This window comes from Euphorbia lathyris, chromosome 3, assembly GCF_963576675.1.
Source record: "Euphorbia lathyris chromosome 3, ddEupLath1.1, whole genome shotgun sequence".
Lineage (NCBI taxonomy): Eukaryota > Viridiplantae > Streptophyta > Magnoliopsida > Malpighiales > Euphorbiaceae > Euphorbia > Euphorbia lathyris.
Window position 1 is genome coordinate 68,623,039 of NC_088912.1, and position 15,823 is coordinate 68,638,861.

A 15,823-nucleotide genomic window follows, 5' to 3' on the forward strand; every position below is an offset into this window, starting at 1 on the left:
TACTAAGTTAGTATACATGTTAAGTGATTATCCTGAGTAGATACACATGCTGAGTAATCATCCTATGCTAAGTAGATACACATGTTGAAGTGATTATCCCATGCTAAGTTACTAAGAGAAGAACTTCATCTACATAGAACTAGGTACTCAGTATCACAAATGTTTCGAATTCTAGCAAAGCTGAGTTAAAACCCACTTGCACCATTAAACGCTAACACGTGTAATAAATAACTCCTAGGATAACTCAAGCAATAATGGGAAAACCCATGCGCCGAATGTGTCATAAATGACAGAATCTCTGTCGATTCAACGCCCCTGGGTGAAACGACTAGTTCAACGAATAGGATCAATTTCAATCTCTTTAAATAGTGGAAGATTTCCCACTTAATCCTCTTCACGCTTGAATCTTTTGGCATTCGAACCCCTCTCTCTCAAAAAATCAAAATTCCTAAAAATCTCTGAGAAAGAAAATGTCGAACCCTCAAAATGTCTCCGGTGGTGATTCCGGCAAACATCACACCGATGAAAATCTCAAATCCCCTGTTCTTAACAAAAACCCTCAAGCTGACCCAGCAAGCTCCTCGAAACAACAAAAACCCAAGGCTAGAATCATGGTAAAGGTTCACAAGAAAGTCAACAATCTCGAAGTCCTAAAATGCCGGTGGTTTTCTCCCAGCTTCATCATCGCCGAGAAACCATTCTGTGAATGGATCGAGAAAAACGGTTGGACATGCCTTTTCTCTCTCCCTGGAACTACCTATCCTCGCCTGGTTAGGGAATTTTACTCCAGTCTGTTTGTGGATGAAGACGATGCAGACTACCTGGTGACCCATGTCAAGGGCCACAAGATAACAATCACACCATCCTACTTGGCAACCCTACTAAATCTACCAGAAGAAGGGACTGAGTTTAGAACAACAAAGGAAAAGCTTGATCATGTCAAGGGATTCTGCAAACCCAAAAACCACAAAGGAGAGATACCCAGTACCTGTATGGGTCAAAACCAGAAGATGGCACACTACATATTGACCAACTTCATCTTCCCTAAACTCAACTCAGCCTCGTCGGCCTCCAACTTCGAGCAGTGCTTTATATGGCACATGCTGACCTATAGCCCACTCAATATGCCTGTGTTTCTTGTTGGTGCACTTCAACGTGGAGGTAAGAAACTTAGACTAGGTTCTCTAATCACCAAAATCCTTGAAGATCACAAGATCGAGACAATCACTGAGACTAAGAGTTTGGGAACAGAAATAACCGCGGCTCTACTATTTGGGTGTTTATTCAACCAACCTTTAAAGGGAGTTGAAGATGTTGAGGAAGATGAGGAAGAAAACGATGCTGAACAAGAAATCGAAGCTGAGCAAGAAGCAGATGATGCTGAGCCAGAAGTTGAACCTAAGAAAGGAAAGGAAGTCCCCGCTGAGTCACCAAAGGCAAAGAAGAAGAGGAAAGCACTTGAAACATGCACCAAGGACATCTCTGCCGTCCTAAAGAAGAAGCGGGCCATGGCTAAGGGCAAGAACGTTGATACTGACCAACCTCAGGTTACACCTAGGTCAGCAGAGAAAAGAAAAGGGCAAGCTGAGCCCGAAGAAGAAAGTGATGACACCCCAGAACAACCTCTAAAGAAGAAGCGTCGAAGTTCTGGTTTGAATATTGTTGAAGCTGATCCCATTGATTGGGTTGTGCCACCCAAGACACACTACGCTCAAAGTCTTGGAATTGACTTGGAGAAAACTCCAGTTGAGCAAACAGAAGAAGAGGAAGAACAGCGACAGAATGCCAATCAGCCTGATGTTGAGGAAGAAGTTCATACTGAGTCAGATGATGTTGAGCAACATCAAGCAAAAGAAGTTGAACAAGAAGGAGATGATCAGCAAGAGGATAGGCTCACACAACATGAAAGTCCAGATGACATTCAAGCTGACCCGTCTCCTCCCAAAGCTAAGTCATTCAAAAGGCTCAAGAAGAAGGCCTTCAAGGGACCAGTTATTGATCTACTCATAGATTCTCCGCCTCTGGACCCAATCACCGATATGTCTGATATTCAGTTTGAATACTTCTCCCACACCATTGAGTCCCCTCCTAAAGAACCGGCCAAAAATCAAGCCTCTGTTACTCATATTGAGGAACAAGCCAAGACTCCAGAGGATCCAAAATCTGCCGAGCAAGAACTCGAAGTCACAGCTACTCAAAAAGGAGACCAAACCATAAATCTACCTGCTCAACACTTAGCTCCTGGTACTGAATTACCTCAAGGAACAACTGTTGATCACTCAACTCAAGCTGATAAGCAGCCAACTCCACCACCATCCAGCTCAACTTCCATACCTGCTTCTGAGACAAATCCAACTGGTCAATTTGCCTATCTTAGTGCAACTCAATCTGGCCGTCGCATTGTCGAAACTGCTTAATCCCTTCTCCATGAGTTCAACACTTCTGATGCTACTAGGTCTACTCATCCTGAGTCATCTAACATCTCATCAATCGCTCAACTTCTTAATGAAATCAAGGGGCTCAAGGACCTTATAAGTGTTATGACATCAGTTCAAACACAGCAACCCAAGCAAGACCAAATTACGAAGCTGACCGAGCTGCTACTTCTCATGGTCAATCACATGGATTCACTTGAAGGAAAAATCAACACTCTCTCTGTGGTCAATCCAGGATATGTCACTTCAGCTGAGTTAGCCCAACACTTTGCTAAGCTGACTGCAGAGCTGACCCATCTACGGTCTACGGGAAATCCTGAATCTGCCACATCTGCTGAGTTACAAGAATGCTTTGCCAAGCTGACTGCTGATCTTACTTGTACACGTGAGTTAGTTTCTTCTTCTTCTCAGTGTACAATTGACCAACTGAGTGAAGCGGTAAGTCTACTCAACGTAAACAAAGCACAGATGGATGTTGACCCCATCACTCATGAAACCCTTCTGAGCTTCTCACAAACCATACTTCGCTCAGTACGCTATACAAATGCTCAACGAAAATTCTACGACCCAGCTCTGCTCAAGATGTACCATCAATCCTTTGCTCAGCTCACTGCGTCCATCTCTTGGATTAGCAAATATCATGAATGCCTCATCAGCATGATGAGCAGCTCCTTACGAGTTCCTCAAAATGTTCAGGATGACTGTGTTCCAGTTGTTGATGGCTTAAGTGAGAGTACAAGAAGGTTGAAGCGTTATTCAAACGCTCTGTCTAGAGATGCTAGAAATGATACGTTCATTCCTCCTCCCTCCGATGATGGAAAAACGGGGGAGAAAAGCCAAGATGGAACTCAACACGCCGGTGGTGCATCAGGAAGTAAAGACAAAGGGAAAGGCAAGTATGCTGAAGCCAGTCTGAAGAAGAAGAAGTAGCCTAGTTTAAAATTTGTGCTTAAATATTTGTGTCTCATATCAAGTACATTTATGGTAAATTTATGGCAAGCATCACTTTATCCAACCTGTCTTAAATACCATGCTTAGTAGATATACTGATCTGTCCAAATTGAACAAACAAATCATAATGAAACATACTCAGTATACATCTTCACACATAAGTAAACTGAAGTAATAAAATGTTTCTAAAAATGATCATTTCTGAAAAACTGACCTAGTAGATCTCAGAAGGTCTAAGATTGAACCTAGTCAGTACAAGTATCTTTTCTTGGATGATTTAGAGTTAAGTTAATAGATGCAACCCTTACGGGGGAGCAATTTCAGAAGTATGAAAAATAATTCAATCATGAGGAATTTCAAAACTGAGTTCCATAATTATGCATTTTGCCAACATCAAAATGGGGGAGTTTGTTGAAATACCTTTCCACAAGATTTTGATTTGACAAAATCATCCATGATTAAGAGACAATTAAATTTAAGTGCTTTATTTTAATTGTACTAATCCGTTTGTTCAATGTTGAGTATAAATATAAATATAAAATAAAAGTAAAACAGGACAAAGTCAGCATGAGATGACAGAACAAGCTAAGCGGAATAATACTCAGTATAGAAGTCTCATGATCAAACTGAGTGGAAACGAACCCAGCATCAAAAGATTGAGGCTTAAAATCAAACAGAGCTAAGTGAGATAGAACTCAGCATGAGAAGCCGTCTTAACAACTATCTTACGAAGAAGAGCTAACTAAAACATAACTCAGCATAGAAGTTGCCAAAGACAATGAACAAAGCTGAGTGAATCCTCAGGACAACATGAAAGAGTTGCTCGCAAGACGACAAAGATTGCCGACCCTCTGCGCCAATAATTGAAACCTTTGAATTACGTAAAAGACACATTCCTAGATGTATGGGTCAATGGATTATTGGTAAAGGACAACTGGCACAAAAAGACAAGTCTGCAAGATAAAGACAAACCTGGCATCTGAAGAAATCAGAGGAAAATGATTGGCCTGAGAATTCTGAAGCTGACCAGAGGCTGTCTCCTAAAAGAGCCGTTTTAACATTAACGGCTACATCATTTCAAAATGATCCGATCCCAGATTTTCTCCTATATAAGGACAATCAAAATCCCTGGATCATTGCCGATTGAAAAAAACAAAAGTACAAGAGAGAAAAGATACAAAAGCACTTAGATACAAAAAGAGATCTTACACCCATCTTCCATGCTTCGTGTAAATGCTAGAGTGATTACTTGTAATCTTCTAAAGTGTTCTTTATTTGAAAAGGAACAAGTGTTTATCAATTGTAATATTGAGAGTGTTGTGCTGAGTGTTTGGTTGTAAACATTCAGTGGTAGAGAAATCTAGGTGCTGGGCTGTAGCACTTAGTAGGAGTTGAGTAGACGGATAGAGGAAGGTACTCTTGCATATTCAACTGCCTTGTAATCAGTTTGTGCTCTACCTTTAAAGAGCTCAGTATTGGATTCTAAAAGCCCGGAGGACTCTGGGGACTGGACGTAGGCAGAGAGGCCGAACCAGGATAAGTGATACTGAGTAATCTCTAACCCTCTCTCAATATATATATTTGCATGTGTTGTAAGTTTACTCAGCATATAAAATTGTTTAAAGTTGACTCTGAGTAATTTCAAGTGTTGAGTTAGAAGCTGACCTCCAAGAGTGTCAATATCTAACTCACAAAGTAAAGCAGCCTTAGTCAATATCCGGCCTAAGCTGTCTTGTAACACATCTGGCCAAGCTGACCAAAAGCTAAGTTGACAAACTCACCAAATAACTAAGTCAGCACATTAATTAAACTGAAAAAGTTACATTAGTTCCTAACCCCCCCTTGGAACTAATCACACAGGACCAACAAATAGGATTGTTTAGTTCTTTAGAAAAGTAAACAAATGTATTCGTTTGCATTAAGCAAAGAAAACAACTTTAAACTTTGTATAAATTATAACGATGAAATAAATGACGGAACCTCTAATTTTTAGGCTTTGAACTGTAGTCAATCCTCCTACAGTCGGGTTAGATCGCTACCTTAACCAAATTAAAACTCTACCGAGATAATAATTTGTCTAAGTGTTCAACAAAGTTTCCTTGTAAAGATTTTGAATTAAACTACGTTTTAATGAAAACACCGGCAATCCACTTCGGATCCTTTACCAAAGTGCTGCATGAAAATCTATCGAATAGAACGGACTTTATTAGATGAAATATAAATTGATACAAGTTTACAGAGAACAAGAAGCATGAAAACATTCGACGGCGTGCAAGTGAACGGGTTGTCAATCCTTTCCTTGGGTTTCGTTAGAGTTTGTCAGACTCAGGGGCGGATTCTCTAATCAATCTTCTCGCTGAATCTTCGGAATAGAGACTGGTCTATCTACTACCAAAATGTAAACTAATATGAACAAATCTAAACGCTACTGTGTTTGTAATTATTGAATAAACAATGTGTGTACACCATAATGCTTTGTACAAAAATGAAATCTAATCTCTGACTCATTTCTGAGTCAGAGTTTCTGCATAAACTCTGCACTAATCTTCTCTTCTAACTCTCTCTTAATATTTCAACTCTCAAATCAATACTTTATTTATAGATGTTGAAGAGTCGTGATTGAAGTGTCGTGGCCATTGTGGAGAGTCATGTCCGCTGTGAAGAGACGTTTCTATCCACCCGAACGAACGCGTTTCTTGGATTTTAAACATGTGTTTATTGTGCTTGGCAGAATTTCTGATCTTACCGAGAATGGTAATTCTCGACCGAGAATGGGGAAGTGATTTTTGGTCTTCGGAACAAAGGAAGAAGATGACTGGCGACGCGTGTCGCGATCGAGAATTTGGGATTCTCGGTCGCGGCCCACAAATTCTCTACCGAGAATTTGGATTCTCAACCGAGAATTTGGAATTTTTCTCCGTTTCTGACTTCGTTCTTGTCTTCCTCGTATCGGTGTGCTGATTTCTTCATTTTTTGGCTCCTAACTTAGGGTTTTTCCTTTGTTTTTGACCTCTTTTAGTTCCTATTTGAATTTTACCAAAATATTTAGGTACCTTGCATGAAAGAAACATATTCGAACGTAAAAGTATTCTAAACAAGTATAAACAGCACGAATTCATAGCAAAACTGATGTAAATATTAATGATATTTTAGGTATATTTTGGGCTTAATAGCATCCCACACTCCTGGTTTAGATGATATTAGCTCGAATCCGGTTTATTGTCCGGAGGACCAGATGTACGATGATGACATTTGGGGTCATGATGACACAGAGTATACGGTAAATGATGGACAACCTACCCCTCCGAGACAATCGCATTGCGAAGCTGTTCCCCAAAGCAGGGTATTGGCAGAGAATGTAGAAACAATAAGCAAGAGGAGTGATCCATTTCGATGGCTACTTGAGATCCATGATGCACCTAAGTTTACTATTGAAGATAGTTCATCGAAAGAGGTCATCGGTTTAAAGGTACACGACATGTTCTCCAACAAACGAGAATTGCAGGATGCACTAGGTAAATACGCATTGAATAACAGGTTCGAATGGAAAGTGTACAAGTTTAACAAGTCCATGTTTGAGGTTAGATGTAGACATTCAGATGTATGTAAATGGCGTGCTAGAGGAATTGCGATATCCAATTCAAGTTTGTTTAGGCTCCGAAGAATGGATACAATGGACAGCCACACATGTTCTAGAGATCAAATGTTACCACATCACAGGCAAGCGGGGAAAGGATGTTGGTCCCGTGTGATTAGTTCCAAGGGGGGGTTAGGAACTAATATAACTTTTTCTCTTTTAATTGTATGCTGACTTAGTTATTTTGCAAGTTGGTCAGCTCAGCTTTTGGTCAGCTTGGCCAGATATGCTATAAGACAGCTTTGGACGGATATTGACTAAAGCTGTTTTATTTATAAGTTAGATATTGACACTCTTGGAGGTCAGCTTCTAACTCAGCACTTGAAATTACTCAGAGTTAACTTTAAACAATTTTATATGCTGAGTAAATTTCACATACAACACATGCACATATATAAATTGAGAGAGAGTTTAGAGATTACTCAGTATCACTTATCCTGGTTCGGCCTCTCCGCATACGTCCAGTCCCCAGAGTCCTCCGGGTTTTTAGAATCCAATATTGAGCTCTTTAAAGGTAGAGCACAAACCAATTACAAGGCAGTTGAATATGCAAGAGTACCTTCCTCTATTCGTCTACTCAACTCCTACTAAGTGCTACAACCCAGCACCTAGATTTCTCTACCACTGAATGTTTACAACCAAACACTCAGCACAACACTCTCAATTTTACAATTGATAAACACTTGTTCCTTTTCAAATAAAGAACACTTTAGAAGATTACAAGTAATCACTCTAGCATTTACACAAAGAATGAAAGATGGGTATAAGATCTATTTTTGTAACTAAGTGCTTTTGTATCTTTTCTCTCTTGTATTTTTCTCTTTGTAGTCCGGCCATGATCCAAGGATTTTGATTGTCCTTATATAGGGGAAAATCTGGAATCGGATCATTTTGAAATGATGTAGCCGTTAAGGTTAAAACGGCTCTTTTAGGGGACAGGTTCTGGTCAGCTTCAGACTATTCTGGCCATTCCCTTTCTCTGCATTCCTTCAGACGTCAGGTTTGTCTTCTTGTGTTTGGCTTGTCTTTTTGTGTCAGTTGTCCTTTACCAATAATCCATTGACCCATACATCTCGGAAAGTGTCTTCTGCGTATTTCCAAGGATTCAATTATTGGTACAGAGGGGCGGTAATCATTGTCTTTTAGCAAACGTCTTCTTCATGCTGTCCTGAAGAATCACTCAGCTTCTACTTCGTAAAATATTGTCATCGGCAATTTCCAAGCTGAGTATATGTTTAGTCAGCTCAGCTTCGTGAGACAGTTGTTGTGGGCGTGTATATCTTTGTCTTTTGATGCTAAGTTTGATTCCACTCAGCTTGATGCTTTGGGCTTCTATGCTGACCTCTTCCTGTCTTTCTTTTTATATTTATCTTTATTTATATTTATACTCAACATTGAACAAACGGATTAGTACAATTAAAATAAAGCACATAAATTTAATTGTCTCTTAATCATGGATGATTTTGTCAAATCAAAATCTTGTGGAAAGGTGTTTCAACAAAGGAGTGGCTGGCACATACCAATCGCACTTTAGATGGGAAAGCCGTAGACCTTGACCTTGATGTGTTATTCAAATAATCCTTCAAGATGCACATCAGCTGACTGAACACATGAACAATCAAACCCAACTCCATAAGCACATGTTACTTACATCCAAAGCACACATTAATTATGTACACAAGACATATGTACTTACCTTAAATATTTCTTCAGCTTCTGTAAAAGTTATATTCTTTGCACTTATCCACCGACATATACGAGGGTACACGGTCTTTGGTCTCCTCAAATAGTATTTAGGGGGTGCACGCAATATCTCCAGTATCCAAGCCTACAAAGTATTAAATAAAAATCATTACAGTTGAAATCTAACATGAAGTAAATAACATGAATATAGGAAACATACATGGAATGCTTGTGCTAATCCATGAAGCTGATATGGGACGGCCTTCTTCTTTCCTTCTTCCGTGTTGTACGCGTCAAATGCCTTCTTCCTTCCTGGGATCCCACGTTCCATCGTCTTGTACAGCTCATCCCAAGCAGGCACACCCCATGGAAACGAGTTAAATACAATGGGGAAATCAATTAGGTTGATGATATTTTCATCAACCTTTTTCAATGGATCACTTGTGAGTAGGAACCTATGTATAACGAACAACATAGCCATTGCCACGGCATCATCGTTATTGTTTCCGCTCAATTAGTCTCTAAGAAGGTATCGAATATATTTTTGTGATTTATGCTCTCTCTACCTCCGAAGTAGAGATTCCTCAATCTATTTACCCTTTTATAATTGCTCACCCGTTTAAAAATTGGTAACGGATCACCTAGTATCAATCCGCTTATGAGTGCGAATTCACGCTGACCGAATTTCACTTCAACACCATTGATGTTGAACCACATTTCTCCGGATTTACCCTCTTTTGGATTGATCTCCATTGTAAGAACCCCATGGCATAGAGGAGAGGACAACGAATACACTTCGAAGTCCACCAAATACCCGAAACATGTTTTCCTGAACATGGCCAACTGCACTGTGGATAATTTTTCTGCCACTTTCTTCATCACCTCAGCATCAGAACGAACTGTGATAGTAGCTCTCGTATCATAGGCGTAGGGGTACCTAAAGGTGTCTTTGATACTCTTCTTAAGTGTCTTTGATGTCCTCTTCCTCTTTTTGGAATTAGTCTTAGAATGATCACCCTTCCAAATCATAAAGTAGAGCAAATTAGTCAAGTAAATAGTAACTTCGCGAATATGAAATTCGCGAATTCGCATATACGGAACAATAGCATATGCCTCGGCTGCTTCGTGGATATGTGTTTACTTCGCATATTGCGATGTTCGCGAAGTAAACTCATATTCGCGAATTGGTCGATTCTGCAAAGTTTGGTCGCCACAACTGATTTTAACTATTTGTAAGTATCATTCTAACAAAACGAAGCTATGAACCAACAAAAAAACACAATAAATTTGCAAACCCTACTTCTAAATCGCAGGAGAAGTAAAATCACCGTAGTATATGAATAGAAGCATTAAAACCTAATCAAAATCCATAAAATAACATACCTTCTTGCCGGTTCTTGCCATTGGAATCAGTTGGAAGTCGCTGGAAGAAGAAACGTAAAGATTGGTGGTGTTGAAGATGTTCGTCGTTCGAATTTTTGGTGTTCGTCGTTCGAGTTTTCGTGAATGTTAGGGGGTGAAATGCATAAGTTCTTATATATATATGAACGGCATTTCGGGAAAGTATTCAAGGCATAGTCTATATATGTAAGTTGGTTGATAATGAGTCTGAAAATGGGTCTGAAAATGTAAATGGGACTCCCATTACACCCATTTTTGTAATTTTCCCTATAAAAAAACAAAAGAAGTACGCATAATAATTATTGACATCTCAATTCTTAATTTTTTTTTCTCTACAAGTAATTATTATTGGATGTTGCTACTTACCGCCCTCAAATTACCTCTTACCGCCTCCATTTTGACAATTTTGTCCTTTAGGAAAAAAACACCATTTTTGGTCTAGGTGGGTGCCAGATCCGCCCAGCCAATGGTCTGAGCGGATCCAATACCCGTCCCACCACTGGGCTGGGCAGATCCAGAATCCGTCCAGCAAATGGCTTGGGCGGGTGGTATATCCGCCCAAGCCATTGGCTCGGCGGATTCAGGATCTGCCCAGCCCAGTGGTGGGATGGGTGCTGGATCCGCCTAGCCCATTGGCTGGGCGGATGTGGCACCCATCTAGACCAAAATTGGTTCTAGACACAATCGTAGACTATTTAGTGACGGAAAATATAAAATTCTCTAATTTTTTGTGACGAAAAATGCTAATCGTCACAAAAAATATGCATTATGTTCATGATTTTTTTGAGAAAAAAATATAAATTTTATTGTTTCAGACTCATAATCATCCATTTTTGGGATTCGTATTGTCACATATCAATTATTTTCATAATTTCAATTATTATTGTTCGAGTTTGTGATTTTAGAGAAAGAATTTTTAGTTTTTTTATAAAAAATTATGAGAAGGGCAAAAAAGTCCAAATGGGACAGTGAGAGGTAATTTGGGAGCGGTATTGAGCAATTCACTTATTATTTCGTATCTAATTTTAATAATAATTATATGTAGAACGCATGAATGCAGCATTCTGTTAAAATAAAATAGAAAGATAACAATAGCGAGTACTATTTTTTTTTTTACAATCACCATATTTCACTTAACAACAATAGCACAACCAGTACAGTTCTCACTTAACAAATTGTGTCAAATATTTCATTTTATTTAGCTATTCTTGATCTAGTCCATAAATAAATAAAATTTTGTATGTATTAAATTTATATTTGTAAAAAAAATTGAGTAGGTAAAGTTGTCACCTCTAAAATGCCGGGAGCATCTTGAGTTTTAAGCTCACATTTTTCAATTTCTATTCCTAAATATAAAAAAAGCTTCATTTTAAATTGAACTATTAAAAATTAATTATATAAATTTCACTTCACTAATTCAAAAGAAAAAGAAAAAGAAACGTCATTAGTTTATGCATTTTCAAATATAATCTACGGAGGAAGAAACTTTCAAATCCTTTGGGTGGAAGAAAAGTTTGAAATGCAAATAAGGAACTACATAAGCTGTTAGCTGATTACATTAGCTGATTTGACTAGCTGTTTGTGTAGATCTGTTTGGTAAAAATTAGCTGATTGATAATAGCGGTTTGTGCAAAAAGACGAATAAATGCATTAATTTTGACGTAGGAGAAGAGGGAGTCTATCTATTAGGGTTAAAGAAGTCCATTAATTTTAATATTCCAAAACGCTAATTGAAAAAGCTCCTTTTAAGAGCTTTTTCTAAATTAGCGTTTTCATCCCAAAACTCTCTCCCAAACCTCTCTCCACCAAACACTCTAATCAGCGTTTTCAGTGGTCAAACCTCTAAAATTGGTCAAAACCGCTCTTTTTATCCCAAAACGCTCTTTACCAAACAGGGCCAATATTCAAAACATAAATTTATTTATTATTTTCAGTGACAACAAGAATTAAATATTAACAGTCCCTCTCAAAAACTATATTATTAATAGTGAATAGACCCATTAAATTTTGTTATCTCTTAGAAAATGCTGATTTCAATTAATTTGATTGTATATTTAGTTTCAAACAAAAAAGAACAACTAATTATTAATTTATTCGCTACAAAAAAAAAGCTGTCTATGATCGTTACATGAACACATATATCTCTCATTAGCGTCAAGTCAACTATACCAAATCCGTACCAAAATGAAGTCTTTTCATCTTGTCTTTCTTCTTTGCTTTATTTGCTTACCATTCCTTCAAGCTCATGCTTTAGGAAATGAAACTGATCAAATTGCTTTGCTCAAATTCAAACAAGGAATAGTAAGTGATCCGAATAAAATCTTCGCCTCCTGGAATAACTCTATCCCCTTCTGCAACTGGCTCGGAGTCACCTGCAGCAGCCGCCACGGGAGAGTCATATCCTTGGTGTTAGAAGGACACAATTTACTTGGTACAATATCTCCATATATTGGAAATCTGAGCTTTCTCAGAATCATCAACCTCAGAAATAACAGTTTTCGCGACGGAATTCCACAAGATGTCGGCAGATTGTTTCGTCTCCAACAATTCCTTCTCAACAACAACACATTAGAAGGTCAAATTCCTTCTAATTTGAGTCGTTGTTCTGATCTCAGGTTGATTAGTTTACAGTGGAACAAACTGTCAGGAAAAATCCCAAATGAACTTGGCTCTTTACCAAACCTGAAAGGCCTTCAGCTTTTTGTAAACAACCTGACAGGGGAAATCCCAGCTTCACTCGGTAATCTTTCGTCGCTAAATGTGTTCCACGTGTCGCGAAACAACTTGGTGGGGAGTATTCCTGATGAGTTTAGCAGATTAACTAATTTGATAACTTTTGCTGTGGGAGTAAATCAACTTTCAGGTGTAATTCCTCCATTGCTTTTTAATATTTCTTCTCTGGTAAACCTGGAAGTCACACAGAACAACCTCAATGGAAGTATTCCTGACAGCATGGGTCTCACCCTCCCAAATCTTAAATTTTTTGGGTTTGGTCAAAATGATTTTGTTGGATCAATTCCAAAAACATTATCCAATTCCTCTCAACTCGAAATCATTGATCTTGGTTGGAATAACTTTGTTGGCCAAGTCCCAACCAATTTGGGAAATATGAAAAACCTGTGGAGAATAAGACTTCATGGAAATGATTTGGGGAGTAACTCAACTAATGATTTGGATTTTATTACCTCCATGACAAATTGTACCAAGTTGAAAATCTTGGATTTCGGAAGGAACAACCTTGGCGGTGATTTTCCGAATTCTGTTGCAAATTTGTCGAGTCAGCTCAATCTATTTTATTTTGGGTTTAACTATATCAGAGGCACTATTCCTCCAGGCTTGGAAAATTTCATTAACTTAACCGGTTTGGTTATGCACTATAACCTTTTCACAGGTTCTATTCCCTCTTATTTTGGAAAATTTCAGAAATTGCAAGTACTTGATATCACTGGAAACCGGTTGTCAGGTCAGATTCCATCCTCTTTGTATAACCTCACAGGACTGTCCGAACTCTACTTATCAGAAAACAATCTTCAAGGAACAATTCCTGTAACCATTGGAAACTTGAGAAATTTGAACATCTTTTCCATTTCAGATAACAATCTCAACGGAGCTGTGCCACGTGAGCTTCTGCTCATTTCTTCATTATCAAGAGAGCTAGATTTATCCGGAAACTCATTCTCCGGTAGTCTTCCTCCGGAAATAGGCAAGCTTACTAGCTTGACAAAGTTAGATATCTCAAGAAACAATCTTTCAGGTTGGATTCCTTCGTCGATTGGAGCTTGCTTGAGCCTGGAATACCTATACATGCAACATAATTCCTTTCAAGGAACCATTCCTTTGTCATTGGATTCGCTTAAAGGCCTTAGACGTCTAGATCTTTCAGGAAATAACTTGACAGGGAAAATTGTGGAAAGTCTGCAGAGTTTTCAATTCCTAGTTTATCTGAATCTTTCTTTCAATGACCTCGAAGGCGCACTACCAACACAAGGAGTCTTCAGCAATGCAAGTGCATTTTCAGTAACTGCTAACTCTAAGCTTTGTGGGGGTATTCCACAGCTCAATTTACCGAAATGCTCTGACACCCTGCCGAAGAAAGGGAAGTCTTTAGCATATAAACTAGCATTAATAATTCCTTTTGTTTCTCTGGCTGTCCTGTTGATGTTAGTCTTTATTTTTGTGTATTTTAAGAGAAAATCCTCATATGAAAAACCATCTTCTGCTTTCCCAATGAAAGAAAAAATTAAGTGGGCATCTTCCTTGCCGTTAATGATGAACTGGGAAGTTGTAAAAGTGCCTTACAGGGATCTCCATCAAGCAACAAACGGGTTTTCCTCCAGTAATTTAATTGGGTCCGGAAGCTTTGGTTCTGTATATAAAGGGTTTCTAGATCAAGTCCAAAGACCAGTAGCCATTAAAGTCCTTAAGCTTGAAACAAAAGATGCTTCTAAGAGCTTTTTAGCTGAATGCAAAGTGTTAAGGAATGTCAGACACCGAAATCTTGTGAAGATGTTGACATATTGCTCAAGTGTAGATTACAGAAGTAATGAATTCAAAGCTCTAGTATTCGAATACATGGAAAATGGGAGCTTGGACGCATGGCTACATCCTGATAATATTGTCGACGAAGAGCAATCAAGAAATCTAAACCTTCTAGAAAGATTAAATGTCGCAATTGATGTTGCATCTGCCCTGCATTATCTTCATGATCTGTGCAAAAGTCCGATCATTCATTGCGATTTGAAGCCGAGCAATGTCCTTCTAGATGATGACTTGGTTGCTCATGTATGCGATTTCGGTCTAGCGAAGCTTGTTTCAACTTCAAATGCCATGTCTCAAAGTCAATTCAGCACAGATGGAGCAATCAAGGGAACAATTGGCTATGCTGCTCCAGGTATTTTTTATCTTCAGCTGTTTAATATTGTTTGTAATTCATATCTTGATTGATGATATACATTGCAGAGTACGGAATGGGAAGTGGAGTATCTAAAGTAGGGGATGTATATAGCTACGGAATTCTTTTGTTGGAAATGTTTTCAGGAAGAAGACCAACAGATGAAATGTTCAAACAAGGTTTGAATTTGCATGAGTTTGTGAAAGGAGGGCTCAGCCAGAACCTTATGCAGATTGTGGATCCAAATTTGTTCACAGAGGAAATTGCAGAAACAAAAGCAACCAGAAAAGGAGAAGATGGTAAGAAAGTGAGGGAAATATCAGAAATGGTTTTACTTTCAGTACTAGAAATCGGAGTTATCTGCTCGGAAGAATCTTCTAAGAAACGAATAATGAGAATGGGAGATGTTGTTGGAGAATTGCAATTGATCAAGAATGCTTTTCTGGATAAGAAAGGTTCATTTTGAATTTCTTAATAATGAGTACAGTACATATGTAATCATGCTCATATATTCATCATTTGAGCTCCACCCTATTTATATAATTTCCATATAAATTAAAGTTTAAACGTTGTAGCTTGTAAATATAATTGAAATCAGTTTTTAATAATAATGGGAAAAGTTCTGCAACGTGTTATGCTAATGTGTAACAAGCTGTTCCCTGTATATTAATATACAAGAACCTTTTTTTTATTCTTTTTAGTAAAAAGTGGGATGCTAGAAACTTCAAAGGAACCAGAGTATCCCAACTAGGTTGGCACTCTAGTGAATGTGGTATTGCTCTAAATTTCTGAAGTCCTAAAAATTGAATCTATCACAAAAGGAAA

General features: G+C 38.3%; 1 protein-coding gene across 1 annotated transcript; it reads left to right on the forward strand.

Moving 5' to 3' along the window:
• Positions 1 to 12,291: 12,291 nt before the first annotated feature.
• LOC136222707 (probable LRR receptor-like serine/threonine-protein kinase At3g47570) lies at positions 12,292 to 15,571 on the forward strand. Its single transcript, XM_066010438.1, has 2 exons — positions 12,292 to 14,998; positions 15,067 to 15,571. The coding sequence occupies exons 1-2, from the start codon at positions 12,292 to 12,294 to the stop codon at positions 15,462 to 15,464; spliced, it is 3,105 nt and encodes a 1,034-aa protein (XP_065866510.1). The 3' UTR covers positions 15,465 to 15,571.
• The last annotated feature ends 252 nt before the right edge of the window (positions 15,572 to 15,823 follow it).

Bases quoted from the DNA above. Each gene is read 5' to 3' on its own strand.
- LOC136222707 (XM_066010438.1), top strand. From the start codon at position 12,292: ATGAAGTCTTTTCATCTTGTCTTTCTTCTTTGCTTTATTTGCTTACCA. The intron at 14,999-15,066 runs GTATTTTTTATC...TATACATTGCAG, and splicing joins AATTGGCTATGCTGCTCCAG to AGTACGGAATGGGAAGTGGA.